Here is a 14,706-nt window from a genome sequence, read left to right on the forward strand (position 1 = left end):
GGAGGGCTATCCCCAAACTCCTGAAAAACAACCCAACACCATAACCCTCTTCCACCAAATTTACACATGGCCCAATGCAGTCAGACAACTGCCGTTCTCCTGGCAACTGCCAAACTCACACTTGTCCATCAGACTGCCAGACGGAGAAGCATGATTCATGAGAGAATGTCTCCACTGCTCTAGAGTCCAGTGTGCATACTTTACACCATCCAAAGTTTGCATTGCACTTGGTGATGTAAGGCTTGGATGTAGCTGCTCAGCCAAGGACACCCATTCCATGAAGCTCTCTACACACTGTTCTTGACTTAATCTGAAGGCCACATAAAGCTTGGAGGTCTGTAGCAATTTACTCTGCAGAATGTTGTTATAATACCACTAACAGTTGAATACATAGTAGCAAAGTAATTTCATGACTTATTGCACAAGTGGCATCCTATCACAGTACCATGCTCAGATTCACTGAGCTCCTGAGAGCGTCCCATTCTTTCACAAATGTTTTTACAAGCTGTCCGCATGCCTAGTTGCTTTGTTTTGTACACCTGTGACCATGGAAGTGATTAGAACACATGAATTCAATGAGCTAGATGGGTGAGTGAATACTTTTTGGCAATTCAATGTTTGTAAAAGGAGCTTTTTGTAGAATCAGGCTTTGGGCTGAAATGTCACTGGTTCAGTAGCTTTCACCAATATGAAAAATTCAAGTGTCTGCAGCCCTGAGAACTAAAGGGTGTAGTGAAATAATGCCTATCATTTTTTTTTTCCATCAAGCAATGGTTTAAAGGAAAGTGCAGTCCAGGAGGGGCTGGCCTCACCGCTGAGCTCCTTAGCACCTCCCCCCACTGACAGTTTAGGGTTTCTTTTGGGGGTTTAATGTTGTGTTGTTGTTATTTATTTATTTTGTGTATTATGGGCTAAAGAGTGGCTGCTAATGTGGGCAGAGCATTAGGAAGTTTTAGGTGATGATGGACAATGGCTTTGATCTCATCACTTCTCAAGCTCAATATCTAATTGTTTGAAAACGCTTGTTCACGACACCCTTCTGAGGGTATTTAATAAAGAGCCAAAACGGCAGTAAGTCCGTATCTCATATCCCACCAAGTTATGGTCCAGTTTAGGATAGTCTAGTTAAAATTTAAGGTTTAAAGGAAAGTTCTCATCACAATAACTTGGTGCAAAAGTGTAGTAATGTACGCTGTGTTAAAGCTCACATTTAAACAGAAAGCTTAACAGTTAACAACAGACAAATGACAATGTTTAAAAAGACAGAAGCAAGCACCACAACATTCAAAATGTACTTTAAAAATCTACTGACAGGAGTTCACACTGAGAACAAATCTTTCACCTTACAATCTCTGAACCTCTGAAAAAACATTGGGGCTGACCTTAGTAAGCTCTGATCAGATTCTAATCTGCGATTGGCCAATACAAAATGGGTTAAATGCAAAGTACAGACTCAAGACATGTAACAGATTCAACCTGTTTTTAAGACATCAATCTACATTTGTATTAAAGTTTATTTGCGACTGAAACAGCAGCGAAAATATTAATCTTTCAAAAGTTATTTTAAATTTTACAATTTGAAAAAGATTAAACTGCATGCTTTATCCAGTCAGTAAGATATGAAAGAAACTTAATTAGATTCACACAGAAAAGAAAAGACAATACATATATTCTCATACCGTCCTGTACAGCATATCTTGCTTGATTAAAACAGACACTGTAAAGGTTGTGTACATCATTTGGTGAGGAAAATGGAAAAAAATTGAAAGAAACAGCTTGCCCACAGCCTTTAGGAAGTGTCAATATGGCTTAAAGACACTAGCGTTAGATCCGTTTTTAAGACCTGACATTCCTCTGTCCTCACCAGAACTGTGTAGATTTTAAAGTGTGAGAGTTCTTCTCATATGTGCTCTGAGTTCAATTAATCAGTTCTACTGTCCGGCCTCCTGTTTCTTCAACATCTTTTTTAAGGTCTTAAACTTGTTTTTCCCCATTCGGTTCCTATTTTGCAGGAGGGGCTTCCTCTTCTTTTTGCCAGTCTTCTTTATTGGGATGCCTTCCTTCTTTCCTGTCACAGATTCTTTTGTAGGTTTACCATCCAATTTTGGGACTTTCTTTCCATCCTCCTTGGAGTCCCCCCCATGCTTTTTTGCTATTTTCTTCTTTTTGGGGCCATGATCCTCCATTTTTTTACTTTGTACTGCTGGTTTGTTATGTGAAATGGGATTTTCTGTTTTGCTGCTGCTATTAGGCTTTAACTTGTGCTTGGTCTCGGTTGTTTTTCCCTGTGATGTCACATTATTCTGTTTCTTAGCTTTTCCATTGGCTGGTTGTATGTTTTGCTCTTCTGCTGTAGCAGGAGTTTCTGATTCAGTGAGTTGTTCTTCTTTATCTATGGAGAGAAAGATTTAAAATAATTGTAAATAAAAAAAAGAAATAATAGATCTGTGTATCTTGAAACATAAAAAAACATCCATCTTACTGGTATCTGCAGGTGCAGTGGGGATGCTGTTGGAAAACTTCTTCAGTTTTGCCACATAAAAGCCATCCATATTGTGAGAATGTGGATAAAACCTTCGAGAAAGCTTAAGTGAAGGATGGAATCGTCGCTCTTTAAATCTATAGAAAGAACCCAGTTTAGTTTCCACAGCTTCAAATCCAAATTATCTGAAATGCCTTGTGTGGATTTAAGAAGCTGCACAGGCTGTAAACTCCTGTAGGAACAATGTGTGAGCACAGTACCTGGTGAAGCCTTCTTTACCAAAGTCCAGTCCTGTGGGAACCAGTTTAACATTTCTCTTCTTCAGGGCATAATCCACTACGCACTCATTCTCCTCCACCTAAAAATACACACACACAGTTTTTGAAACCAATCTTACATAAAAATGCAGACAGGGGTGCATCTGAATTTACAGATTAATTTCTGCTATTGACTACAACTACTTATTTGTGGCTCAGATCAGGCTTACAGCTTATGTAAAGCACAAATATGTTTACACAACCTTTTTTAAATTATTATTTATTCTTATTTCCATTTTTGTACCACTATCAATACATGAACCCGATGGCACTTTACCTGCAATACATTACATCAGACCCTACAATGTGTTTGGCTGAGAGACATTTTTAGGAGTGCCAATATTGCCTGATAAGTGTAGATTCATAGGTGCCCACCAATGTCAAGAGCAAATCTATGCCATTGTGCGCACACACAAATTTTGAGCCTAGGGACTGTGTGTAATTGAATAAAAGTATGTTAATGCCATAATAAAACCCATATATTGCTCATAATATACACCAGACAGTGTTATTACAACCAAAAAGTGTAACTTTGTTGGTACTCTAGCAGTTATAACCACACAACAACCAAGAGAAAGCACTTGTTACAAAAATCGATGTCCAATGGTAAGAAGAGAGCTAAATTTACCAGACGCTACCACTAGCACTTATTACCAGAATCAAAATCTAATTCTAAAGTTTAAAAATCAGGCTAAAATTAGAAGCCACAAACCCTGGCTCATTGCTCTGTAACTCAAAAACCTGTTTATAACACTTCAGTCAACAAAACATATCACAAACACATGACGAAAGCGCAACAAGTTACTTACTACCCAACCATGTGTCTTAATCCTTGTTTTAGTACACTCTATTGAGTTAAGTCAGTTCAATACTAACTCCTGAACAGCTGCTCTCACTCACTCACTCCTTGTTTCAGCCTCTGCCATAATGTCCATACCAGGAATACTGAGAAAGATTCTTCTTGTAGCAAGGTAAACACCAGTGAGCTATGTGCTTTTACAGTTCTCATGAGAGGGCTCTGCCTCGTGATTCTGAAGTTGCATGGCCAAGTATTTTAGGGAAGCAGCCCCAGAGCCAGTGGGAGAGGCACTGTTGTCCCTATTACAGGTTGGAGGAGCCTCAATCAATTCTGAAGCTGTAACTCTTAAGGTAAAAATAATATAGTTTTCCTTTAATTCATGAATTCAAACCGAGTAGCATGTTAAAAAAACAACCAGCAATAGTAGACACAGCACAAACAGGTAAAATGTTTAAAAAGTTAAATGTTAGGTGAATTGGAAACTATAATAAAAGTCCTGGTGTACGTGAATGAGAGAGAGAGAGAGAGAGAGAGAGAGAGAGAGAGAGAGAGAGAGTGTGTGTGTGTGAGTGAGAGAATGAATGTCTGTATGTGAGAGTCAATGTTTGTTAGCCCAGATATGGGACCAGGCAGATGGTCGTTCCTGGTTGAGAGAACGGTGTGCACATTTGGCTGCTGCTTCTCGCCGATGTGTGTGTGGATTGAGTGTTGAATGGAATGGCTTGCTGGGCAGTGTATATTGTAAAGCATCCTTAGGTATCTAGAAAAGCATTATACAAGTGTAACAATCAATCTATAAATACATAAATAAATAGTCCAGGGAAGAGTTTCTGAATGAGTCTAAAAATAATAATTTAAAAAAACAAATGTTGAATCATTCACAAGTGCATGCTGGGTTTTGGAAGTGTTTGCAAAAGTATAAATGACAATGATAGTGATTGTCTGAATATGGCTTTGTTGCAGGTGTTATACAAAGTAAACAATAGGTATATAAACAACTCAAGCAACAAATAATGAAAGCTTCTACTTCTTTGTTATTAATCTACTGTGTCCAGTGACAAAGCACAACTACTGACAGACTTCCTGACAGCATTGCTGGCTCCTGCTTGTGGTGAAAAAAAGACAGGTGTACTACATTACAGGAACAGGGATCTAAATACCACCAGCTGACTAGCAATTTGTTAATCGACTATGATTGTTAAAATGTAACTGTCAGTTAACATTCTGATTGGCTGAAATTACTGATGTAATTTCTCTCAAACTAGATACATCAGTTAAATATATAATAAAAAAATCTATGTGGTCTGAATAATCCCATCTTGATAGCACTTCGGTGTGATTTAAAAAAAATTTTATGTGCCAACATTCTTTGGTTTGGTGTCTGAAAGCCAATACATTCACCAGCTTTTCCAATCAACTTTATACAGACAGGTCATAGGACAGAAGATCACTGCTGAGATGCAATCAACTTTCAAAAATCCATAATCTATAGAGGCAACCTCTAAAACCAATAGAATCCAAGAAATCATTTGTTACATTCAAACACAGCTACCCTTTGTGGACTAATGTAAACATCAAAGCTGAAGTGGGATGAAAAGTTTACCGTAATGGAACATGTGCAGTAGACAAGGTAGCCACCAGTCTGCGAGTCCGCATTCACAGAGTCAATGGCAGCCAGAATCAGCTCCTTTTGTAGATGAGCTGAGCGCTGAATATCCAATTCTTCCTAAGAGTACAAGTTTCAACAAAGCTATTACACATTAATATATTACAATCTCATAAAAATAAATGAAGGCTACATTTTTTTCCTTGGGGTTTGTCTAATCTATCTCTGGGGCTCTGATTATATTATGATTTTTTTCCTTAAGAATGTATGTAATTTAATTTGTATCAAACCTAAAAGTAATAGCAGATACAAGTGTGCCACCCACCAGGTGCAGGATGCTTTTTCAATGGGAATTAAGTATAGGAGTTTCTAAAAGGTCAGTTTTTGCCAATAGCAACTTACTCACCATAACAAGATCAATATGATGTTCATAAACTGTCAAAAAGTATATCTTGAAAAAACATCAGCGTGACAATCCTTCAATACATCTTACATTTTTAAAAAACACCCACCTTGCTGGTTTTCACTGCTGGGTCTTTGGAAATGACCCCTGTACCAGAACAAGGAGCATCCAACAGAACTCTGTCAAAACCTCCCATAACCTGTCATTCAAAAGAAAAATTACAGATTCACAGTGTCACAAGAAGTAAACAAACATTATGTTCAATTAAACTATAATACATGTAAATGCAATATACAAAGAGGAGGCAAGGAAATTAATAATAATAATGGGAAGAGAAAAAAAAAAAAAAAACAGATTGAGTCAACACAAAGGACTATTAAAACAAAAAAACGTCCAAGTGTGGAAAGTAAATACCGAAGCATACCTTGGGGAACTGCCTGCCATCATAGTTACAGATGATGGTGTTGGTGATTCCCAGTCGATGAATGTTCCCCACAACACTCTTCAATCTCTCAGCACTGGCATCATTGACAACTATCACGCCTGTGTTTCTCATCAGTTGGGCTAGGAAATGACATAATACCACACAATAATAAAATGAAATTAATAATGCTGTAATGGTATAAATGATTATTGTTTCTAGTTTGACATCAAGTTACTTGTGCTCTGTGTTGCTATGACAGCACGACCATGACTACTGTCCTTCAAAAACAACAAATTATACTGATGACTTTCTTGACAAAACCAGTTTCTTCTAGCTGCTTCTATTCCATTCATTCATTACATCCGAAGTATATTTTAAAATACCAGTAATACCAATACAATTCAGCACACAAGTTTTAGTTCCATCAAAACAAGGTGTAACTGTTAATGCCTTAATATCATGTGGACTCTCATATACACAATGAAAAAAAAAATATATATATATCAAATTATTCAAATATTTGAATTAACATTCAAATAATTTCACCTATAATACAATGTCCTTTTTAAAAAGGGGAAAACAATCTCTTTCAATTCATTTTCTGCATAATTCCTTAGTCCGATTTCACCCTGCTCTTCAATGGTCAGGACCCCCCACCCACAGAGCAGATATTTCAGGGTGGTGAATACTCCACCAAATAAGGATGCAGAGAAAATTCATTCATTCATTATCTGTAACCGCTTATCTAGTTCAGGGTCGCGGTGGGTCCAGAGCCTACCTGGAATCATTGGGCGCAAAGCAAGAATACACCCTGGAGGGGGCACCAGTCCTTCACAGGGCAACACAGACACACATTCACTCACACACTCACACCTACAGACACTTTTTTGAGTCGCCAATCCACCTACCAACATGTGTTTTTGGACTGTGGGAGGAAACCGGAGCACCCGGAGGAAACCCATGGGGACACGGGGACAACACACCAACTCCTCACAGACAGTTACCTGGAGCAGGACTCGAACCCACAACCTCCAGGCCCCTGGAGCTGTGTGACTGCGACACTACCTGTTGCTCCACCTTGCCGCCCTAGAGAAAATTCAGTTTGACCAAATAATTGAAAATACCAAATAATTTATACAAAATGTAGACACTTTTAATAAGGCTGTTACATTTTTTCTAGTTTCTGGCCATAGACAAGGACCAAAGTAAAATTTTACTCCTTAGCTTCAGGTTTAGTTGCAACTGTTGCAGGGTAATACCAACTTTAACTAACACTAGAACATGTTGAATTTTCCCAGCTTTTATGGAGTTTCAAGCATTCCAGGCCAATGTAACTCCAGATTACAAACATTACAATGAGGCACAAAGCTTCTCTGCACACGCATGTTATTACTGGTTTACAGAGATGTATGTTAGATTTTTCTTACTCATTTATTTATGTTAAGTAATATGGTTGTACTGATTTTTACTAATTCATATATTATATTTTTGCTAATTATTTCAAGTCATTTATTTTGATGATATATCTGCTTGGATATTAAACATATTCAATTGATATTCTTAAATAGCAGTTTAGAATTTCTTTTCTTTGAAAACCGAGACAAAAATACATTCAGCATATTTAATTTATGTTGCAGTAAAAAGTGGCAAAAATGTATGAAACACTACGAAAAAACATGTTCAGCATTCTGTTTTCAGCCTTTGTCCTAATGTTTCATTTTGTTCAGTTTCGGCCAAATATATATATATATATATATTTTTTTATTTCGGTGCGTACTTACAACCAACCAAAATATTTAATCAACAACATCCTGCCCACTGATAAAGAACTAGAGGATAACAAACCCAAGCTGTGCAGCAACAGATTTTACAGACTTTCCACAAGGCAGACGTGTCTAACAAAGTACCATTCCAACACACACTATCACACCACCACGGTGTGATAGACACAAGAATGCACCAAAAAGTTCTTTCAAAAGTAAATTCAATCAAAAATATTAAGAGCTTACGCAATATGAAAATTAGTTATACCCACCCATATAAGTGGTCTTGCCTCCTGGAGCTGCACTCATATCCAGCACCGTCTCCCCCTCCTGGGGAGAAAGAGCCATTACAGGCAGCAGTGAGGAAGCTCCCTGCAGCATATAATGTCCAGCAAGATATTCAGGAGTGGCACCTGAGGCACAGAAAAAAAAAGAAAAAACAAAATTTAAAAAAAAGAAATGACTAACATTTCAGAAATACAAAGCAAATACTATTTTACTAGAGAGCTGACCAATTGACTCACCTATTGGAACTGAGGAATCAAATATAACAAGGCCCACTTTAGACCACTTCCCCAAAGGATCTAGATTTACACCCCTATTAATTAGGGCCTGTTGGAATAGAAATAATTAAACTAAACAAAGTTTTTTAAATTATTTAACAGAAATTCCTGAAAGTTAAATACTCTGGTTCTTTACCTGAGCCAAATCTCTTCTCCTGGTCTTAAGGGTATTGGTCCTAATGGTGACAGGTCTCTGGATTTCATTGGCCTCCAGAAAATCAACAAGCTGTATGGGAAATAAAACACAATAAACACTACAATAAATTAAAAATAATTAATAAATAAATACATTTCAAAAACCACCTTTACTGTCTGTTGTTAATGTGCTGTCAATACATATAGAGGTAGTGAGTGTGGTCATCCACCCCTTCAGACTTTGACAGTGACTTAATTTATCCTGTTAGCATAGCCACACATCCTGAGAGAAGGCAGATGGGTGGTACTAAAACAGGAACGTATGCTTTTAATCATTACTTAAACCACAAGCCGTCTATGTAAGGGCGGGAATACGGTCCAAATTAAATGCATGACCATTAAGTTTGTTTCAATTTTTTAACACTTACCATGACAGGGATGTATTACAACAATTAAAAGAAGCTGTGCAGAAACAATTAAAAGAAACTGATTCACTGTGCAGATATGAAGAACTCGTTCTAAACCACTGATGGGCAACCATATCCGCAGTGTCTGTGTGGCTGCTGGTTTTTGTTCCAACCAACTAAGAGGTCACATGATCAAGTTGTTTTACTGAGACCAACTAACTAGTGAAATCATGTGTGCTCTAGCCTGAAAGGACTAAATTCAAGCAGCTACACCAGCCATTTGTGGATTAGATTGTCCACTCTGTTCCAAGATAACAAAACATAATGCACACATTTACATGTACTTAATTATGAATATTGTTTTTTTTTTATAAATTCTAAAATTACACAGTGCTGCCCCTCTCACTGCTTTCTCTACACTGCTGCTGCTGTTTTTGGATGCGTGTCCCTCCATTACAGACAGAAACCCAAGCTGCTGGAGGTGTGTTTGCGGGGAAGACTGGTGGAACAAGTGGTACTTAATGAATTTTCAGATGCCGAATGGTGAGAACTTCAAAATGTTTGTTGCAGACAGCTCTCTCAAAACAGCTCTCCTCAACTGATTTGTTAATCTGATTTCTAGACCTTCCACCAGTCATAGAAAATGGATTATGCTATTTACCATCACCACTTGAATAATCAGAAAACCACGAAAATCCAATTAAGAACAGATTATTAATGAATACATTGGTTTCTGCTAACAGTTCCTTCTAAAACATACACACCGCTCCTTTAACTCATAGCTGTTATATACTACTACTTTTGTATTTAAACACAATTTACATGGTGCTGTTTCTGCAGTGCTGGGCATGAAGTAGAAATGACAGAGGCTATATTCTCCCTATTACAGGTCAGTGAAGCATCGCAATGATTACGAAGCTGAAAAATACTACCTAATATTGCTTTAACAAACTATCCCAAATACAAGTAAAAAATGCACCCGTTAATTATAACTTATTTTCAATAAATTTTTTCCTCCATCCAAGCAAGGTACAAAACACATCCAACACAAATCTTACAATGAATGATATTGGTTTGGTAAGCATCACCCTTTCCCGGGCCATTAAATCTGTCACAAGCAAAACCTGCTGAACCTATTAAATTAAATCTCATCACTTAACTATAATAAATTTGAGATCATGTAGTTCTATATCAGCAAGAACAACGTCAGGATTTTGAAAATAAATATAATCAAGGAAGACATGCAAATGGATACACCCTGCTAAAGCAGAATAAAAGCAAAATACACTATTTAGAATGAGAAACTAGACACAGTTGTCCAGCTCTTAACATGGTAAATCATCATCATCATCATCATCAAGTTCACTAATCCCAAAGTAAATCCCAGAAATCACCAGCATATTAATGCAATTATTTTTCCACTTCCATGAGGAGCAATATATGTTTTCTCCCATTTATGCACACACCTCAGAATGTGGAAAAAGCTCCATAAGTTTGCCCATGAGGAACTCGTTGTAGCTGTAGTACGTGCACAGGTCAGCCTTCAGCAAAGAGAGGTACTCTCCTCGCTGTCTACCATCCTCCCTCTTCTCACTGAAGTGAGAGAGCACATCCACATTGTCTTTGATCCTCTGGTGGATGCTCTGAAGGTCTAGTCCTAAACAAAACAAAAAAAAGTGTTCAAGTAGAAAAACTGATGGCCAAAAGAAGCTGTCAATTACTTTTCATTAAATGTAATGCAATTCAGTATGACTCACCTTCCTTCTGGCTTTCTGCTGCAGTGGGAAGTTTAAATCTGTCTATCCCATCCAAATTCACCTGCAATGTGTCGTCTTCTTCCTTTTCATCCCCCTCTATGACATCCATTTGCTTATCATCCCTTTCCCACTCCTCCTCCTCCTCATCATCATCATCGTCGTTGTCGTCGTCATCATCATCATCTTCCTCACTCTCATCGGCTGTAGTCTCTTGCCGTTTTTTCTGTTTCTTTGCAGCTCGTTCAATAGGGAGCAGCTGAAGAAACAAAATTGTGGCACAACATGCAGGAATTTATTAAAAGTATTTTTTTTTCATACTTTATTAATAAACATTATACATACCTCCTCTCCATCACTGTCTTTTCCCTCCTCTTCTCCTTCACTGCTGTCTTCCATTGCTCCATAGTCATCAACCATTTCATCATCATCATCGCCACTTTCCTCATCATCACCAACATTTGCATTTGCCCCTCTCTTTTCCCCTTCTTTCAGGTCCTCCATTTCATCCTCCTCTTGTTCCCACTGACTGTCACTATCTTCATCATCTTCTGATTGTTCAATCTTGCGTTTTCGCTTTGCTGGTGTTAACCAATCACTATTCTCATCAGAGAATCCTTGACAGAATTAAAAATGAAAAGTAATTTAGATGCTTATATACTTATTGAGTAAAGAAGATAATATGCATCATATCATAATGCATTAAGTCCGGTGCTATTGACAGTTTAGATTCTACCTTTCTTGGTCTGTTTTTCCTCCTTAGATTTTAAAGCCACTTGTGATCTCTTCACAGCACTGCACAGAAGCAAATTAAATATTATTTCTCATATAGATAGATAGATAGATAGATAAAACCATGGAGAGGAAAACTGTCAGACACGGGTAATCTTACCGCTTCCTTGCTCTGCTAGACAGTTTTTTAGGCCCTTCCTCTGAAATAACAGGACAGAATTAGGAAGAGGCCATGTCATCCACCTTTACAAACTAGTCATTCAAAATACAAACAAAGTCATGATGTAGGAAACATTCTGCATGTGACATTTAAAAAAAATAATGAACTATTTTCACACACAAATGTTACTTTGATATGTTCTGCGCAACTTGACAAAGTATTGTCAAGATGCACAGAACATACTCAACATTTCACATACCATCGACCAAAAATTTGGCCAGTTCTGTCTCAGCCCCTTTCTGCTTTCTGGCCTTTCTTCCAGGTCCTCGCTTCACCTTATTAGTGGGATCCAACTTCCTTCCCATCTCTGAGCCTGCAGAGGTTTTCTGGGATAAAGAAATACCAAAGAGATGGTGATAATTAGTTCAAACAGCTCTGAATATGACATGGGTGTACACATATGAACAAAATAGTAAGAAAACACTTCTGCATTCTGTATGACACTAACTTCATTTCTAAAGAGAGCAAACATGGTACTATACTCTATGCAAACATGAAAAATTAACAAATAATATGAACAAATTTAACTGATTTTAGCAAATAAAGTAAGATTTACTTACTGCCTAAAAACAGTAGTTTATTTTATCCCCTTTAAGCATGTGTTGAATTTTTTGCTCAAGCAAACTAAAAAACGACCCTCAGATCATTTTTATTATAAAATGGGTTTTCAGACCAATGGGAGGGCCCCTCTGTGAATCAACAGAAGTTTCAAAGGGAAACAATACTTATGTATCTATAACCAAATGACGCTTTAATAAACACAGACTGTGTGTAAAGCTTCTTTTATTTTGTCAGTAAATCTCAGCTCACCTCGTCTTTTTTAAATTATTCCGACGCCTCGAAGCTCCCTCAGAAATGATAATACGGATTTACTACTAAAATAAAACAGTAATTCTCCGCCACAGCAGTTCTCACCCTGCACCACACGCTGCTCGAACACGTTGGATTGCAGAGGAAAGACCATCGCAACAAACTTCCGTCGCACACTTTTGCGTCAGTGTTCGATCCTAGAAACCTTCAAGTCGACTCCCATTCTAAATCTTATGGATCAGAATCAAGTGAGTCGGTTCCAGGCAGTAATGACAGAGTTCAACAACTGGCAAAAGTACAGGGCGCTACATTAACTATATTTGACCTTAGCAAAGCATTGGGTAATGTTGGCATTGGCACACGTTGTAAGCCGATTAATAACTTCACATTCATGATATTTCACTCACATTGGTTATACATGTTTGCATGGTATAACTCTATCCTATCCAGCAGGATTTATATAAGTTATGTTCTGATAAAAACAAACCTGCATTAGAAAAGTGCTATCTAGTGGACTTCCCTGACGAAGCCAGTGGCATTTTAACAGATAACCTGCTGCACTATCCTCTCCTACACTCTTGGTGCAAATGGTCAGTGTTTTGAGTGGGTCCTTGTTTAATCCAGATATATCTGTAACAATTTAAGGTTCCTAAATTGTTCTGGGGAAAGTTAACGGTTAGGGTTAGTGAAGTGTAAAAGGCTTCATTCTGTAGAACCAAATCTAAGCTGGGTCGACTCTCGGTTCCTGAATGCTTGGAGGAATCAATTCCTGTTGGAGTCGATTCCCACGCCAAAGACAACAACACGTGGGTCCTCGGTGTTTATCAGGACTTGTATAAGTTCGTTTCATTGTGAGCGGGACAGCGAGAGAACTACAGGAGGGTGAGTGATGGAGGAGGAGTGGGAGGAAGACGAGGAGCTTGTGGTGGCCGAGCTCTCAGGGGTGATAGACTCGGAGGTGTTGCGGCGCTGTGAAGGAGGCTGTAAGGCCGTGGCGCTCGACTCTGAGCAGCCCGTCCTTCAGCTCGGCCGCTACGTTTTCGCCGGCGAGTATGAAGACACCGCAGGTACCTGCGTCATTTTCCAGGAGGAGACCGGGCAGCACGCGCTCACCCCAGCGCTGCGGTACAAGTGCCACACGGTGAAGAAGCTCGTTCTTCAGAGGACCTTCCTCTGCGAGAGGAAAGAGGGAGAGTCTGGCTCCAGCGCCATTGAGCTGCTTTCTCTCAATGAAGGAGAAGTGAGCGGCAGATCCATCAGTGTGTGCCACTACATACTCGACCCCACAGAATTGGAGAGAGTGCAGACTGAGGAGCAAGAGCCCGGGGCCAGCGATTCGGACCCTGAAACAACAGAGAAAAGATCTGCACAACAGCATAGGACTGAAAGTGAAACAGCACCCATCCAAGCACAATCTACAGTGGAGAAAAACACAGTGAACACACACCAGTCATGAAACTTTTTACAACATTGACTTTTTATTCTGAGTTTCTTTTATTCTATTTACACTTGTTTATGAACAATTTATGTACACTTGTTTAATACGTAGTAATATTTGCAATACAATTTAATAAAAAGGTATAATTACTGGGTGGACACGTCTTTTACACGGGTGGTCATAGTCATAACATCATTATCAGGAGGCAGTTTGAACCTAGTAACTGGTAAAACCCATGTATTGCTGGGGAACCAGCATCGAATATCTAGTTTCTGCCTAGTATGATTGTTAAGCTGGACTAGCAGTCTGGCCAAGCTGGATGATCACTACGACCAAGTAGATCATGCGGACAAACAAGTTATCAGTCATATCCTATGCTTGTCTACCAGCTTCACCAGATCTAACAGTCCAGCTTGTTGACCAAAATGACCAACAAAACTGATGCCACGTTATTTTATAACAAGAGGTTCTATAGAGATCTCTTGTTCCAATACCAACATAAAAAGCATACAATTCATGCTGTTATCTAATGAATTGATGAAACATGCTGAGACAGTCTTTTTAATAATTTATTTTCATAGTTAACCAGTATAAGGAACCCCAATGCTAACTTGCTTTAAGTTAATTTTCAAATAACAGAAAATATAAATTTCAGGAAGTGATTTAAAATGGCCTGCATTTTTTTTATCTGTTTCTCACTACCGGGACAGGTGACATGGGAGGTACTCAAGGCACACATTGGCATGTATTTAGGCATTTTTCTTTAGTTAAATAAAAAGCCTCAGATGAAAAAGTTTTTTTTTAACCCTGTTAACATGTCCATGTGATTTATTTAACGTACAAGAAGGCGTAT

At 38.4% G+C, this 14,706-nt stretch overlaps 2 protein-coding genes and 1 non-coding gene across 4 annotated transcripts; 1 reads left to right on the forward strand and 2 right to left on the reverse strand.

Annotated features, from left to right (window-relative positions):
• Window positions 1-802: 802 nt before the first annotated feature.
• nop2 (NOP2 nucleolar protein homolog (yeast)) lies at window positions 803-12,596 on the reverse strand. 2 transcript variants are annotated; one of them, XM_066682890.1, is made up of 16 exons: window positions 12,521-12,596; window positions 11,805-11,931; window positions 11,546-11,585; window positions 11,390-11,448; window positions 10,999-11,270; window positions 10,657-10,912; window positions 10,366-10,556; window positions 8,494-8,583; window positions 8,319-8,406; window positions 8,067-8,207; window positions 6,032-6,171; window positions 5,717-5,806; window positions 5,202-5,324; window positions 2,743-2,840; window positions 2,483-2,619; window positions 803-2,392 (listed from the first exon to the last, which is right to left on the reverse strand). In XM_066682890.1, exons 2-16 carry the CDS (start codon window positions 11,908-11,910, stop codon window positions 1,932-1,934), a joined length of 2,292 nt encoding a protein of 763 aa, XP_066538987.1. In that variant the 5' UTR covers window positions 11,911-11,931; window positions 12,521-12,596; the 3' UTR covers window positions 803-1,931. The 2 variants fall into 2 exon arrangements, with proteins under 2 accessions (XP_066538987.1, XP_066538986.1); XM_066682889.1 differs by having other exon boundaries at window positions 804-2,392; window positions 12,416-12,593.
• On the reverse strand, window positions 8,673-8,812 carry LOC136709131 (small nucleolar RNA SNORA29). The gene has a single exon (XR_010804444.1). It is a non-coding gene; the product is annotated as a small nucleolar RNA SNORA29 (small nucleolar RNA).
• A 161-nt stretch (window positions 12,597-12,757) lies between the features above and the next one.
• Window positions 12,758-14,002, forward strand: gtf3c6 (general transcription factor IIIC, polypeptide 6, alpha). The gene has a single exon (XM_066683681.1). It carries the CDS (start codon window positions 13,305-13,307, stop codon window positions 13,869-13,871), a length of 567 nt encoding a protein of 188 aa, XP_066539778.1. The 5' UTR covers window positions 12,758-13,304; the 3' UTR covers window positions 13,872-14,002.
• The last annotated feature ends 704 nt before the right edge of the window (window positions 14,003-14,706 follow it).

This window comes from Hoplias malabaricus, chromosome 10 (assembly GCF_029633855.1).
Source record: "Hoplias malabaricus isolate fHopMal1 chromosome 10, fHopMal1.hap1, whole genome shotgun sequence".
Lineage (NCBI taxonomy): Eukaryota > Metazoa > Chordata > Actinopteri > Characiformes > Erythrinidae > Hoplias > Hoplias malabaricus.